The sequence below is a fragment of the Girardinichthys multiradiatus genome, chromosome 2 (genome assembly GCF_021462225.1).
Source record: "Girardinichthys multiradiatus isolate DD_20200921_A chromosome 2, DD_fGirMul_XY1, whole genome shotgun sequence".
In the NCBI taxonomy this organism is placed as follows: domain Eukaryota; kingdom Metazoa; phylum Chordata; class Actinopteri; order Cyprinodontiformes; family Goodeidae; genus Girardinichthys; species Girardinichthys multiradiatus.
This window is the reverse complement of record NC_061795.1, coordinates 29,667,586-29,684,152: the sequence shown is the minus strand read 5'-3', so window position 1 is coordinate 29,684,152 and position 16,567 is coordinate 29,667,586. Positions and strand designations below refer to the sequence as shown.

Below are 16,567 nucleotides of genomic sequence, written 5' to 3'. Positions count from 1 at the left end.
ACAATTACTGCCTCCCCCTTAAGATGTCTAAAAAAAAAAGCAAAATAATTTAATATTTGAGTGCAGTTGTATGATCTCAGATGTATGGATTTGTTGAAGTTCTTCAACAGCGAGCTTTGGAGATTTTTTGTACAGTCCCCTTAAGTTTGTCCTCATTGTATGTGTTGGCAGAATAAACTTTGGTCATCTTGCAGCATTGTTTGTCAAAGTTGGTGTTAGCCTAATCTTTTATTTTAGCTCTGAGTGTATCATGTTTAGGTTTAGGCAACCAGCTATTTTCTTTTGGCCATTTCTTAATGAATGAATATGAATACACATGTGCCTTAACAAAAAGGGCATGCTCTTCTGCCTTTCCTGTTTTGAAGAGTGATTAGAAGATGTGTCTGTGTTATATCATATTTAAAGATATGTCATTGATTACTAATTTATTGTGCGTAACACACAATCAACTTAAAAAAGTACAGTTTTAAAAACATTTTCTGAGGCATATATTTTATCTAGATTGCTATGGGTGGCAGTGAGTGTACGATGATTATGTAATCACTGGGCACAGTTATTTCCCTGCATAAGAATTTAACGCCCGGACAAAACTGAACCTACTAAGTTAAAGACTTAATTTTTCAATATACTTCTGTTAGTTAATTTAAGGCTTTCAGACACTCATCCTATTTATCAGTTTAAACATCTTAAAAGATGTAATTAAAATAATTTGAGCTATGTGTGTATAATATGTTCAGTTAGTGAAGAAGAAAGTGCTTCTGGACGCTATTTACTGTCAACATTTTTGTATTCAGCCGTTGCATTCAGTGCGTTACTCCTTGCAATGGAACCACAAGTCTGACCAAATAGGAGTAGACATGGAAAGTCAGTCATCTGCCCCTCAGGCCATCACAGTCCACATTCTGCCTCATTTATGAACCTCCTACCACTCTGCAGAGCCGATGGCAAGGCCCCCATAATGAGTGCAGAGTTTTGGTTGTTGGGGGGAGGAACTGATATCTCTCTACGGCTATTTCCCCTGCAGTGGACAGATCCTGAGCTTGGAGGATGGAACGTCCTCTGGTGGAGGACAGGAAGTGAAGGGGATCAAGAGGGAGGGACCCAGCGAGTATGAGATCAGCCTGGAGAACAAAAACAAACAGGTATGGCTTTTTTTCTAAATGGCCCAGTGTGCACATTAATGGTAGGGTGGAGTAAAACCTGCTGGCAGGTTTACCTGGCTTAACATGAGCAGGTGTGTGTGTGAGGGAAGATTTCTTGACAAAAAAGATTTCCATTTAAATCTATTTCCGTCTCTGTTGACATGAAAAAGAACACCCAGGATACAGAGAGCCACAGCGACAAAACAGAGGAGAGGGAGATACTAGGTTGTCATGGTAACAGCTAATAACTGCTTGTGTTGGCTGAAGATGTCTTTATTTCTCATAGCAAGCAATTGAAGGGTCTGCTGTTGCTTCTCACTGGTGCTGCTGCAGTGCACTAGTGCATGCATCCACTCTTGGTGTGACCGGACGCACAACAGCCACATGAGAGGCTGTCCTCTGTTTTCCTCCCTCGCCTGCCTCCCACTCCTCCTCTGGGAATATTAGAGGGTGAAATTCTGAAAGATTTCTGGGTGGAGTTGGCGACAAATAGGCTTACTTTTCTTTTCATTTATTCAGTGGCACCTGTGTCACGGTCCATCTATCTTTCCTCACATTCAGTATTACCAGTTGAATGATGATAGAAGATTTTCTTTTTTGTGATACCATAAACCATCACTACTGTTGGCTAGAGCCACAGATAATTAAGAAGGATATCTCTAAGAAGTGTATTTATTTCAGGACTCCTCTTGGCTCTTTTGATCTTTTTGCTCAAAAATGACAGCATGTTTGATTGCTGATAAATGATTAAAGCATGTTTCAGTGGGTTTATCACTCTTGCAGTGTTTTTCAGGGACTCTCAAAGGAAATTAAAGGTGTTTGATGCGTTCACTCCCACTAACCGCCTTCCTGTGCCCTCAGATAGAGGAGCTGGAGCAGAAGTACGGAGGCCATCTGATCGCAAGGCGGGCAGCACGCCGCATCCAGACAGCTTTCCGCCAGTACCAGCTCAGCAAGAACTTTCAGAAGATCCGTAACTCGCTGTCAGAGAGCAAACTGCCTCGCCGGATCTCGCTGCGACATCCCAGTCCCTCGTCCCGGAACAGGAACGCGGCCCAGAGACACAGCTACACTCTGCATCCGGGGGGAGGACAGATACCCTTACGATCTAAAACTCCCCCTCCACCTCCATGTCGCTCCACATCTCTTCCCCCATCACCTGCGTCAGCCCCTGCAAATGCCCCCTCATCAGTTTCAAGCCAGACTCCACCTCAGACATCTGGACCCACGCTCACACAGCTGGAAGACTGCTTCTCTGAACAGGTCAGTGTATTTTGCATCTCATAATGTGGAGACGCAGACAAAATGACATTGTCACAGATTTGTTTAACATCTGTGGTTCACTAAAAAAAGATCTCAGTAACTCAGATACTTGCATACATGCTTCTAGGAGTTGAGCATTCTTATTTCTTTTGTTTGTGTCCTTTAAAAACACAGTGCCTTGAATTTTTCTGCACATTAGACAAAATTTGTCGTGTTTCAAATGCCACTTTATTTTATTGGAATTTTATGAGATAGACCAACATAAAACCAAAGTGCCCTTCTGTTCTTCCCTGTTTGCTCTGATATCTCTAAATAAAATCAAGTTCTCCCCATTACTTTTAGAAGTCGGCTAGTAAATAGAGTCCACAGCTTTTCTGCTTCGCTGTCCTTAAATGTGGCCTTTAAGGAAGAAGTAACAGTTCACTTTTCTTTAGCGGGGACAGAGTTGATGGGAAGATAGATAAAGCTAAATATAGGGCAAACTTGGACAAAAACCAGTTAGAAGCTGCAAAAGCCAACAATCCTAAAAATAGATCAAAACATGTTTTTGTGATAGAATGAACCATTCCAAGTCCAGCCATAGAGAATCTGAGGCAAGAGCTAAAAATGTATTATCACTGACAATGTCTATCCAGTGTGGCTACGTTTCAGCTATTTTGTAAAGACGAATAGGTGAAAACATCAAAATCTAGATGCGCAAAGCTGTTAGAGGCATACCCCAAAAGACCTAAAACATTGTGGTGGCAGCAACATGACGTGGCAAAGAATACATATGCACAACACCCTTCTAATTTTTATTTATAAAAAAATGTATATACCTTATTCCTTCTACTTAAAAATTATGCCTTACTCTGTGTTGGTCTATTACAAAAACTCCTAGTAAAATACATTGACGTTTGTGGTTGTAACATGACAAAATTAAATAAAAAAGTGGTAATACTTATTAGACTATTTAATCTCTCTTGTTTGGTATTAAAATTTCAGCTGCACTTTGGGACCTGCTCCTTGAAATTCATACAGTGTTTCACATACAGAACCTGAACTGTACGTGGTACACTGAGACAGCTGCAGTACAACACAGATCCAAACTGTTTTAATGTGTTCAGACAGTTTGTGGTAAATGTTTACTTTTGCTCCAAAGCTTGTATGTGATGTTCAGTCATAGTGATCCCTTCACATAGTGCACCCTGGGCTAGGAGAGTGTCTTTTACACATTTTTGTTTTTGTGTTTTGTATGGGGGAGTTCCCGTGTGTTTAAAGATGCATCAGAAGCAAGTAATGCAGCAATGTCAAGTTTAACAAGCTACAAATTAACCTTTAGTATACCAGAAGTCTTGGTTATATCAGAGCATCTTCATCACTTGGAATCTACTCTGACGTTAGTCATTAATTATCAGTTCGAACTTATTAACCTTTCTGCAGTGCAACACAGATAACATCACAGTGACTTAATTTAGTTGTGGATTTATTGTGGATTTTTTATTGTGGTACTTGCAGCTTCACTCCTTGGCTCAGTCCATCGATGAGGCTCTTCGTGGTTGGAGCTTGTCAGAGGGAGGAGAGGGGAAAGGACTTCTGATGGATCCCGGGGCCCTTCGTGCAGCTGCAGAAAGTGCTGGCCTGCCCCGCAGTGCGAGCTCCTTGCTCATGGCCTTCAGAGACGTAACTGTTCACATAGACAGCAATAGCTCCTACACCATTTCATCTGCAACCACCACAACCACCACCTCTCTGGGAAATGCAAGCGGAGGAGAGCCAGGCAGCAGGAAACCCTCTGTTAGTGGGACAGGTGGAGTAGGAGACAGACAGTCGATGGAGGAACCTGAATTTCCTGCACCTCCTCCCAGCGAGGAGCTGGAAATGGTCGATCCAGGTTCCAGGAGGGGTTCAGCGGTGCCGGCTGCACCTGTGGTTGGCATGGAGGCCGAAAACAGCTTGGACAGATTGGGTTCCTCCACTTCCACCTCTACCTCCACTTCAATCTCCACCTCAGTCCAGTCTAATCAGCAGCCTGCTCAAATATACACCCAGTACCAGCAGTACCACTACACTCATCCTCAGCAGATCCCCGGTGGGCCGAGCCCCGAAGCCCTGCAGGCCCTGGTTGTCTCTCTGCCAAGGGACCGCTGCCAGGACCCAGCCTCCTGCCGCTCCCCAACCCTGTCCACTGACACCCATCGCAAACGCCTCTACAGGATCGGACTGAACCTGTTCAACGTGTGAGTGGGCTGGCAGTTCATATAAAGCTCTTTGACAAAATAAAAACACATTAAATGTTTCTGCATCCTCTGGCGTAGATATTAAAGCATTGCTGTTTGTTTTGAATACATTTCTCCCAACAACTCTTTAAAATACTCATAAGCAGCAGCTTATTGTTGCTTGTAATTGCCAGGGGGAAGTGTCTGTTTAGTGCCATCTTGTGATTGTGGGATGTCTGTGAAAAAAAAAAAGATCAAGAGAAAGGTGGAGATGAAGAGGAGAGAAGAGTGCAAAATGCAGCAGAATAGTAGAGACAGTGGAGGAGGCCATGAACAATGCAAGAGCTGCTCAGGTTCTATAATTAGAGTCCACGGTCGGCCTTCGTTTAATATTAGTTAATACAAATGAAAGTAAATGAACTCAGTGACAGGCGAGCTGATCCCAAAGTCTTGAGCTAACGGCTTTTCTGCATGAGTGCACGCTTCTTTTCCCTGTTTGTACTCCTATATATTCACACTCTCTAACACTCATACACACACATATTAAGTTAATTTACTCCCAAATACATCTTCTGTCTCACCCCACACACACACACACAAACTCTCACACACACACACTCCAAGAACATACATACTTGAATGCACAAAATTAAACCACACGTTGCCATTGCTCACACTGCTACTTCTCTGTGTTTGGCGGGGCCAGGAACCCAGAGAGAGGCATCCACTTCCTGATCACACGTGGTTTTGTCCCGGACACGGCCATAGGGGTGGCTCACTTCCTGCTGCAGAGGAAAGGCCTGAGCCGGCAGATGATTGGAGAGTTCCTGGGGAACAGCAAGCTGCAGTTCAACAGAGATGTCCTGGAGTGAGTGCACTGTATTCATTTAACGTTTCTATATATATATATGTGGGAAAACACAAGGGGGAAAACTGAATTTTAATAAATATGAAAACAAACAAAAAGAGGGAGGGGATTGAAAAGGAAGTGATGTATGTGGATACATTTGAAAAGGGTGAACAAACCCTGCTGTATTTCAAATCCATTCACTGTGAGCAACCACAGTGTTTTAAAATTAACCTGCATCAAACTCACTGCTCAACAATAGTCTTGGAAACAACCGTAGATAAAATCCATCTCAACCTTTGGCCCATTTAAAGCTTTTAAACTTTCACATCACATGAAAAGTAAAGGCAGATTTTAATTCATTATTTTTTTTATTCTTGACTGGGTTTAAACTGGGACAGTAAAAGACTCGTTAAATGATTTGTTTTTTTCTCTTTGATCGATCAAGTAATTTTATGAATTATTAAAAGTGTCATCCACGGATACACATAAACGTATGCTGGCATGGTCTCTGAATGCATGGATTTACCTAGTGTTTGCTCATCCACCCTTTCTGCATCCAATCATTGCTCAGGGATCCAGGATGGGGGGGCTTTTTGCTGAGGTTGTTGTACAGATTGCAGAAATAGGTCACTGCATCGAACACACTCAGCCTCATTTTTCGTTCACTGAGTCAAATAGACATGTGTGATGTGCACAAGCTTACAAATGTAAACTTAGTCTCTGGTATATACTTCTGTTATTGCCACAGCCTGCCTTCAGCCTTTCATGTGCCGCCCCTTTGTCCCTTCACTCTTTGGATTTCTTTATTTTTCTTCCTTTTCCTTTTTTCTTCCTTGCTTATCTTCCACTGTCACCTGAGACTTTCTTCTCCATTTCATATGTGTGTGTTGACATGTGCATCCTCCAGGTCAGAAGCTCTAATTGAAATATGACTCTAAAGAGAGAGATATAGCATCTGCACCAACACAGTTTGCTGCAAATTTAAAACACTCCTTTGACTCACAACAACCAAGCCCAGCCTCCTGCTTTTTTCTCTCCTTCTTTCCTCTTGATAGCTGTGTAGTGGACGAGATGGATTTCTCAGGGATGGAACTTGACGAAGCCCTAAGAAAGTTCCAGGCTCACGTTCGAGTTCAAGGTGAAGCACAGAAAGTGGAGAGACTCATCGAAGCCTTCAGGTAAGAACTGTCAGTCCCTCTCACAGTCAGGGCTCTCTTACAAACAAGTTGTGCTTTTTAATTGACCAAAAATTCAACATGTGACACAATGGGGCTTTTTAAGGGCTCTCTTAGCTTCACATAATGAATCAACCTTTAGCCTGCAGCACCGTATGCAGAACAAGAAAACAGTGACATGTAACACAGCTTGCATATTTTGCAATATTGCGTGCAGCCTTGAGGATGCCTTGAGTATCCAGAGTGAAAAACTAAGAGGCCAACTGCTTAGACTTACAAAGTACTTAACTAGTTCTGCTGTCTCATTACGGCAAGCTCTGATGACACCAAAGCGGCGTATCATTAGCAAATTACAATGATTGCCTGTAACCTTTGACTAAACACGGCAGTGTTTTGTGATTGAATGCCAATCACAACATAGACCCACACTGCAGGCAATCAGTGTGTGTGTTCCATCAGGACAAAAATAGATGCTCTGTTTTAGCAACGTTCTCTCCTGGATCACACCTTCAGTCCACATCCTCGTGTTTAGCAGATAGTTTTAGATACTGAAGATTCATTGACATTTTATTGCTCTGCCTTGCAAATATCTTTTGTTGGAATTTTGTGCTACAGACCAACACAAACTAGTGCATACTTGTGAAGCATTTGTATTCCCCTACTTAATACTTTGTAGAACCACCTATTGCTACAATTACAGGGGCCTGAAGGCCCCTTTGGGGTATAGATTTACAGGTCTTCACTGTACAGGTGGATGTATTTTAGGCTGCATGATATCAGGAGGAAAACAGGCAATTGCGATACTTTTGCTGGATGCCTTACCACTCTGTGTGAGCTTTAGCATCTCGACCACTAATAGTATACATCAGGTAACAATGACAGTGAATGTCAGACCACACAGACCAAAAATATTAATGGCAGAATTTGCATACATGGCCCTGCAAAACATAATATCATACTAAATAGTTCATTCAAGCAGTACTTTGCAGTTGCAGTTTTTGCACACTGATGTCGCAATGACAACTGTGATTTGATATATTTGTGCAGGTCTATTTTACACTAGAATTAAATTACACATGTGGATTTTAATGAGCAATTCAATGACTTCTGAAGGCAGTTTCTTGCATTTGATTTTATTTAGGGGCATCTGAGTAAGGAGGAAAGATTTTTTAAGAAAACATTTTAAAAACCATGTATCCTTTACTTTGTACTTTACAATTATGTGTAACTTTGCATTGATCTATCACATAAAGCTCCAATAAACTACATTGAGGTGGAAAGTTAAAGGTGTCACAATACATTATCAAGGCATTGTAGAGCGAGGGGTTTTGTTTTTGCTTAATTTGGCTTTCTGCTTCTTTTGTCACTCCTGACACCAGATCTGCAGTCACGAAAAAATGAACATTTCAACTGAGGTGACTCATCGATGACCACCAGAGACCTACACCACATTGTCCTCTCTTTTCTCCTTTCTGTGGACAGTCTAGTTTTCCCTCTAACAAACTCCTGGGTGGATTTTTTGTTTTGTGGTCTGCACACTATTTAGCCCAAAAACAGATAAGCAGAAGATGCAATTGGTGTTTCATCCCCTGGCTTTAACTGTCCTTGAAGTGTACCTGTGATATCCACAGATTGTCCTCGGGATTGAAAATGCAATAAAAAACCGATTGTTTTCTTTTGCAGAGTAATAGCTTGACGTTGCTGTGAACAATTAATGTGTCTCTGCTGACGTGCTGCTGTTTTCCCTCAGGAATATGTCACCAGTGTGACATGACTTGAGTCATTGTTCATTTGAACTCAGTACCTAAGATGGTATTTTCCATGACAGAGGCATATGATCACCATCAGAACTGCCCTGCCCCTTTAGCAGGCTGGACCTGTCTGCATCTGCGTTGTGCTGCACTTGTTTTTTTTCCGGAAAAACAAGTGTTTGCGTTCTCATTTTCTTGCTGATTTTACTTCTCAGTCTTTAGGACTCAAAATCTTGTTTAATTATTGGTAGGTTTGTTCATATAATGACAGTAATGAGAGTTCAAGCATGATGTTTTGCACACAATTTTTATCAGGTTACCACTTTAGTATGTAGAACCAATTATCACATAATACAAACAGATGGAAGAGCAGTTGGTAAATGTCGGTTTTGCAGATATTGGTTTGCCTCAGAATCATAGAAATCCGACGTTCTTACCCTGCATTTTCTCCACGCTCCCTAAGTCCAGCATCCACTCAACCTTTTGTTTTCAGGCCAATTTATAACTGTTTGACAATTGAGGTGCAGGTATGATGTAGCATGACCATTTAAGTCTATTACTTTTTTTCTGAATGAAAAGACACCATGCAGTACTACAAAAAGGATTAACCTCTTATGGATTTCTTCTGATTTTTACTTTGTTGTCATACTTAAATGTTTGAAATAATCAACCTAATTTTAACAACCAACAAAGATACCTAGGGTACAAATTTTAAATGATTTCATGTATTTTATTGTCTTTTTCCTATTTATCTTTTCCATTTTTTTTTTTATGATTTAATGTATTATCGAAGGAAAGCGATCCAAGGCAACCTATCCCTTTGCAAAAATATAATTGCCCCTCTTGTTAAATCATGAATTCACTGTGATTAACCTTTTTAGTTCAGTTTCACTGGCCATAACCAGGCCTGATTACTGCTAGAAATGTAGAATGAATAAATTACATTAATAGGGTTGTGATTATGAATCTGAGAATATTATTTAATATTAATATCTTATCAAATAATATTTCGGTCTGTTAAGGGTTGTCCTATGAATACCAGCCCAGTAAGGCGATGGTATTAGGAACAAATCAAAAGGTGTGAGACAAGCTCTGACATTATTGAACAGCATAAACTCTGCACATATATGGAATGAATTCACACAATTTCTTAAAATATAAGAATTTATTAACAAAAATAAGTTAACTCAAAGTCAAACATATTTCAATCAACAAACCCTTTACTATGCTAAAACAATCCAACTAAACTACCAAGCAGAATTAAAGAATAACAAAGACTAATGGGCTATGTACAATATAAACAAGTTGATTAAAGATGATTGAAAACCATGACCAAAAGAGTGATGCAACATTACCATGCAATGTTTATGTCTGAGAACCAAGGATTATCTTAAAAGAATCTGGAAATGAAGTTAAGTTAGTCTTGGAACCAACTTAAGCAATAATCAGCAAACCTTTAGACAACCATTCACAATGCAAGATCAGATAAAATATTATTTTAATAAAATAATGTTTTAAAGAACGATCTGCTGAATAAAACCAACCTTATGGATGACTATTTCTCAACGGTGTCTCATTAGCTGCTTTTATTTATTAAAATAATATTTAAAGAAAGATTATTTAGGGAATATTTTGGAAAAGAGACAAAGCTTTCTGGAAAAATGGGGCTTAATGGTTTTAGTTATCAAATTTAGTAAAATTATGTTAGGGACACATTTACTGGATTGAAAACTAAACCTTTCTGGGTAAATATTTGGCAGCAAGCACCACATGTCCTTACCTTACATGTTAGCAGTTGAAGCTAACAAAGGAGGCTGATAGCTTAGCACCAGAATCAAACACACACCTTTAAAAATACAGTCAATAAAAGGGTTAAAATGCATAAGCGCGGACGGCGTGTTATGATTAATCTTCTGTTTAAAATCACCCTTCAAGTAAAGTTTGTCTTAACTTTATAAACACACAAAGAACACAAAACTGAACACATGTGCTGCAGATAGCCTGCTAGCACCAAGATAGCAAAGTTCAACCCAAATAAAACCAAACTTTATAAAATGAAAAACGTTTAGAACATTTCAATCTAAATCTCTTCTCTATTATTCTGCCCAAACACTAAACCTCAGGAACTGTGGTGAGGAACGTTGTCCAGGGCGGCGAAGTTTGAAGAAACGTCCACAGTCTTTAAACGGTTAGCTACAGCTAACCTCCTTAGCTGTGGGGAGTAGCAGCTGTCCTTCTCTCAGGGAGGGAAAACCGCTTCACTCGGCTTGTAGAGACCGTTTGCTTCTGCAGGCCTCAGAAAGAAAGTCAAGCCAGGCATGTTCCTTAATTGCCTTTCATGAATGAATCTACCGAATACACAGAGTGATTCATTTGTACTTATCTTAGTGCATATGATCGATGATCGTATGACACCCAGTTTGAAGAGTTTATGTCTTTTTGCCAGCAAAGAGACATTAGCGCGCTTGTCTCCTATCCCAGTCTCTCAGCGGAGTCCCGGGTGGTAGAGATCGGACCATTGGAAAGGGGGTGCTCTTATACAGACAGTGGCATCATGGGAACCAGTGTTACCAGGTGAGAAATGTAGGATTATCGTACTAGAGACATGAAATTATCGTATTTTGACGGAAATTATCGTACACTCGTCATAACCAAAATAACAAGTCTGTTGAATAGCGTCTAACAGGCACTCGCAGCTTTGTGGCGTCAGTACGGAATGGATTTATCAACATCTGCAGCCCCACAGTGTCGGGCTCTGCTTCTTCTTCTTTTCTTTTTTTATTTTCCTCAATCATGGGTGGGCGCAGGGGACTATTCAGCCAATCATGGCCGTTGTTCTGAGGCCAACGCATCACGTCACTCGTAGGTCACATTTAGAAAAGCACGATTGGCTGGAATTTCCAGCATCTGTTCCCGAATACGGACACAGATGCCTTCAGGGTTCACAAAAAAACTCCGATAGACTTTGGCATAGGCTGATGACAACTGATTACAACCACACATTGACGGAATGGTCAAATTATTGTACATTTGGCCTTTTTTAGGAATATTGATCGTACATCGTACAGAGAGCAAAATTATCATACAAATACGATAATTATTGTACACCTGGCAACAATGATGGCAACTCTGCTGTTACAGTTTGCTTGGCTGTGCTGGAAGTAGGTTAATGCAGTTTATTTTGAAAGTTCCAGAAATGTTTGTACCGGAGTTTAATGTTGAAATCCATGGCTGGGTCCCAACAATAGAACCTGTCTGAAAAAACGAAGTAGGGTCAAAAGATCTCAAAAATCCACATACTATACCTCAATCTAAGCAACTTCAGGAACCTGTAAGAAACAAAATCTCTGACGTCTATCAGTTTGGAAAGAGTTACAAAACCATTTCTAAGGCTTTTGGGTCTCCAGCAAATCCAAGCGTTATCTATTATCTATAAATGCAGAAAACATCGAACAGTGGTGAACCTTCCAATGAGTGGCTGGCCTACCAAAATTATTCCAAAAGTGAATAAACAAGTTAAAGACACCCTCAGTTAAAGTCAGTGTTCATGATTTAACTTTAAGAAACTGGACAAAAATGGCATAATGGGAAAATAATGTGTAGAATTATAGAACAAGAGTTAAACTGTTTGAAAAGTGAGTGTTAGTTACATATGGCACAAAAAAAATATCTTCAGAGGATGACCATCCAGACAAACATGGTGGTGGTAGTGTGATGGTCTAGGACTGCTTTGCTGCTTCAGGCTCTGTATGACATTACATGGATTCTACCCTATACCTGAAACACCTGAAAGAAACCTTAAGGTCAAGAGGTCTTGGGTTATGCACCAGGACAATAGGCTAAATCACACCAACAGGTGTCCTCTATAGGGCTCAAAAATACTTCTAAAAAATAACTACTTAAATCTGATTGAGAACGTGACCTTAAACAGACCAGTCGTGCTATAAAACCCTCCAATGTGGCTGAATTTAAACTATTCTGCTCAGAAGAATGAATCGCTGTTGCTCCACAATGATGTAAAAGACTATTGCCGGTTGTTGCAAATGCTTGATGGCAGATGTTGATGCCAAGGGTGACAATAACAGTAATAGGGTATGGTGGGGTTGTAGGTTATAGATGATTATGGCCAAAAATGGATGGTCTCGATCAGATTTTTAAGCAATCTATTCTGCTAGACTAAAGCCAGGGGACATATTAGGTACAGCCATTTTTTCTTTAAGAAAATTCCTGCAGGATTGTTGTAGTTTGTTTGGAATCATTGCTATGTTGCAACATACTTCTTCCCTTCCTGGGAGTCATCTTTTTTGTTCAGTATTTGTGTGAAGAAGCATGAATTTATAGAACCATCTCTAAATGTCATCTCTGCATCCTTGTGCGCTCGAGCCCTCGCTAATCATCGCACGCCCACCTCCTCGTTTCACAGTCTGCATTGTGTATAACACACTTAAACCCAGCTGATCCACACAAATTTGTTTATTTTAGGTTTTAACTAACCAAAGTATGAGCTGTTATTGTTCACCCTGCTTATTTTTACATTCTCTGGTAAAGATTGATTATGAGCTTAGTGCTGTTTTGCGACCACAGATTGGTTTTCCTTATAAATGAGTTTGAGCAGGGTATTTTGTGCTGTGTGAAGATCAGGCATAAATGTGTGCAAAGCATCATTTCTGGAGGACTGCATGTTTTGTTTTGGGTGGCTCCTTCTGTGCCTCTTACTCATTGCTGTCTTTGTGCTGCATCTGACTGTACTTATTGACAAAGTCCCAGTGTCTGGCGTCTTACATGTTTAAGTAATTTCTTATAAAACAACTGCTAAAGAAAGGTAACTATTTCCTTCTTAAATTTACCTTTTTAAGACGTGTAATGTTTTTCTTTTTGCCTTAAATAGCCGAATATGGTGCTTTTTAACATGGACAGGGAAATAGTTTGATGGCTCATTTTCTACTTTGAAACTAATCCAATATGGTGAACTAATAGATTTCTCTGCCACTATGTTTACAGGGCCTTGCCAAGATATTCATATCCTTAACCTTTTGTCCCCTTTTGTTATGGTACAACCACAGACTTCAGTGTATTTTAAAAGTATATTTGTACTCTGATATCCCTAAATAAACTCCAACACAAGCAACTGTCTTTAATAGTTGCCCAATTTTTAAATAGAGTTAACCTGGGTGTAATTTAATCTCAGTATAGATACAGCTGTTCTGTGGCCTTAAGGCATTTGTTAAAAAAACTAAACTGAAGTCAACAAACAGAATAATCACGATTTGTTAGGACTTGAGTAACGGTGGAACCAAGAATGCAGGCTAGCAGGCAGCATGACGGTAAGTGAAGAAAGGATTTAATAAGCAAAAAACAAAAACTCACTCACAGGAGGAGGCAGGAACCAAAACAATATACATGCTGGTGAGACAAGCATGGCATGATCTAGAAAACAAGGTATGAGCATGATCCAGAAAATGATTCCGCAAGGAATAAACAGAACGGAGGTGTATATATGGAACGTGAACCAGGTGAAGAAAGGAGCCAGATTAGCTTGGAGCAGGTGAAATGAATAAAATTAATTGACAGGAGAACAAAACGTGGCTGGAGCAAAACAGAGACTCTTGAACACAAACTAACAGAAACTAGAAAAACATGAAACAATAGCATAACCAGATCCGAAAACCAAACTTGACAAAACACGAACAAGATGACAAAACTAAAGCATGACCAGAAGCATGATTCAAAATCTAACAAGAATAATAATAATAATAATAATAAACAGAAGAACGATTCAAAACCTTAACTGTGAAAAACATATAAAGAAAAAACCCGAAACCAAAACCAAACAACCCCAAATCATAACAAGATTGGGAACACAGCAGACACGTCAGTTTTGGAGAAGATTTAAGCAGGATTTGGTCATAAAACAATATCCATCATCTAATAATGGAAAGAGTATGGTATATAGGGAGGCTTTTCTTTGGTGGAGCCATGGAAGCTGCTCAAAGTATTTCCAAGAGGGATTGAGATAAATAACTGTTAGAACAACTGTTAAAGTAGTCCATCCAAAGTCCAGACATAAAATGAAGTATATCTGGCAACACGGAAAAATTCATTCTTGTTTGCTCTTGCAAACAAGAATGAACAAGAATAAATCTATCTTTAGATGTGAGATCCTTTAATGCCCCAAAATACTTGCTGATATAATTGCAGCAAAAGGGGCTTCCACAAACTACTGATTCAGGAGGTCTAAACATTAATGCATGCAGCCCTTTTCAGATTTATATTTGTATTAGATTATGCACAACTTTATGTTTATTTATCAGATAAAATCCAAATAAAATAGAATATAGTTTATAATTATAATGTCACAAACTGAAAACGTTAAAGAGGCATAAAAATTGTTGCAAGGCACTGTACTTTCAGTGAACTCAAAGCTAATGTTTGCCAACGTCTAAAAATGAGATTAATTGAGATTTTTTTAAACAGAGAACTGAACCAGCATCCAGCATCCTACAAGCTACTTGATTGAGACTTCAAGGGCAACAATTTGTTGCATAGAAGTTGGTTTAAACTAAAACTTAAAGAACCAATTATTGTTCGTCTCGTACTTTTTCTCTGCTGTAATATGAAAACACTAGCTGCTTGTATTTATTCTCTAAAATGAAATCTTCCTCCTATAAAATGGAGGGAATGATCTCCAATTCCCATTTGATGGCCAATCAGAACACCCACTGCCGCCATCAGTTAATCACATCGCACTCAATCATGTGCCCTGAGCCTCTTGGCGCAAATTACAAAGCCATCAGTGATGTAAAATCACACTTCCCAGGCTGCAGCTGGGAGTCGTGAGTTCAGGTCAGAAACACAGTTGGGTATTTCTTTAATCAGGAAAGCCAGACGTCCGATGCGACGTCAGTTTCGTAACTGTTGTTATGTCATCTGTTTGCGGCGTGTTGTGCTCTTGTTGGGAGAAGTTCTTTTATATCAAGTGGTATTTGTGCCAGTTGGCATGCAACTTTTATATGCAGATATGAAGCTAAGAGATCAGGAGCTTGAGTTTAAATAAACTGGTTACATAAGATGGAGAACTGTGTGAATGAAACACGAATCCATGCACAGACTGCACTTACCACTTAATTTATCCTCTTCAAGTTTGCCCTCACACATGCTCCTATACATCTGTGCACATGTCTTTTCGCATACAGCACACTCCTCCAGAATTGCTGCAGAATTACATCAACATCAAATCGGGAGTTTTGTTCGCGGCTCTGCACGCACCCTTGTTATAACTGCAGGGTTGTTTGAGCCTGGCAACTGCTCCCTTAGAACAAAGAGGGGAGCAGGACTGGTTGATTGATATCCTATAAGTTCCCTAGCCTTAGATCTAGTATAGGATGTGGGAAATTGCTTTGTGGTTATAGAGGTCTCAGATGCAGGCTTTTAGTTGCACATGCTTTGACAGGTACATAGTTCTTTGGAGCAGAGCGTCTTTGTCCATTTCTGCATCCTGTTTGCCTGCAAAGATAAAAGCCTCCCACTACTGAGATGGCCCACTGTGTAAGTTATTGTGACAATAAGGAGAGGGAGCTGTGGGCAGGCAGGGGGTGTAGAGGTGGGAATGAGTTTGTGAAGCCTGTGGGCAGCAGTGGGGTAAAAGAAAGTCCAAATTCAGCCTCAGTGCCTCCAAACAGCATTGCCTAACTTGGGGCACATCTCTTCTATACTGTCAATGCCTCCTCTGTCCTGTTGCCTCATGACTCCTCCTTCCATGAGAGCAGAAGTTACAAGCTTAGCACTTAACTCTTCTCGTAGAGTGTGCAACTTCCAATCAGATAATTTAGTAAATACTAATAAAACTCAATTTAAAGGAAAACACATCTTCCTGAGGAATGTGTGACTCACAGGCCTGCTGTTTCGTACATATTTTTTTAGTGTTTCTTGATAAATGGAACACACATGTTGGATCTCACACCATCCTAGCATCACTGCGTTTGATTTGAACATATTGCTATTTATGTTTTTTGTTTATCACATATTAAAACAAACATAATCATAATACAAACAACAGATGGAAGAGCAGAATAGACAATCTCATATTAACTAATTAAAAGCGTAGTATGTTTTGATGTAAAATTAAGTTAAACAAACATGGTGCCAATGTGTTAAAGAACAAGAATTTGCACAGCAGGAAAGGTCAGAT

General features: G+C 39.9%; 1 protein-coding gene across 1 annotated transcript in view; it reads left to right on the top strand.

Moving 5' to 3' along the window:
• The window catches only part of iqsec3b (IQ motif and Sec7 domain ArfGEF 3b), a 46,560-nt gene that overhangs the window by 10,547 nt on the left and 19,446 nt on the right, over positions 1–16,567 (top strand). The window contains 5 exon segments of the mRNA XM_047353692.1: positions 1,025–1,142; positions 2,004–2,405; positions 3,903–4,624; positions 5,310–5,471; positions 6,509–6,631. Coding sequence (XP_047209648.1) covers positions 1,025–1,142; positions 2,004–2,405; positions 3,903–4,624; positions 5,310–5,471; positions 6,509–6,631 — 1,527 coding nt within the window.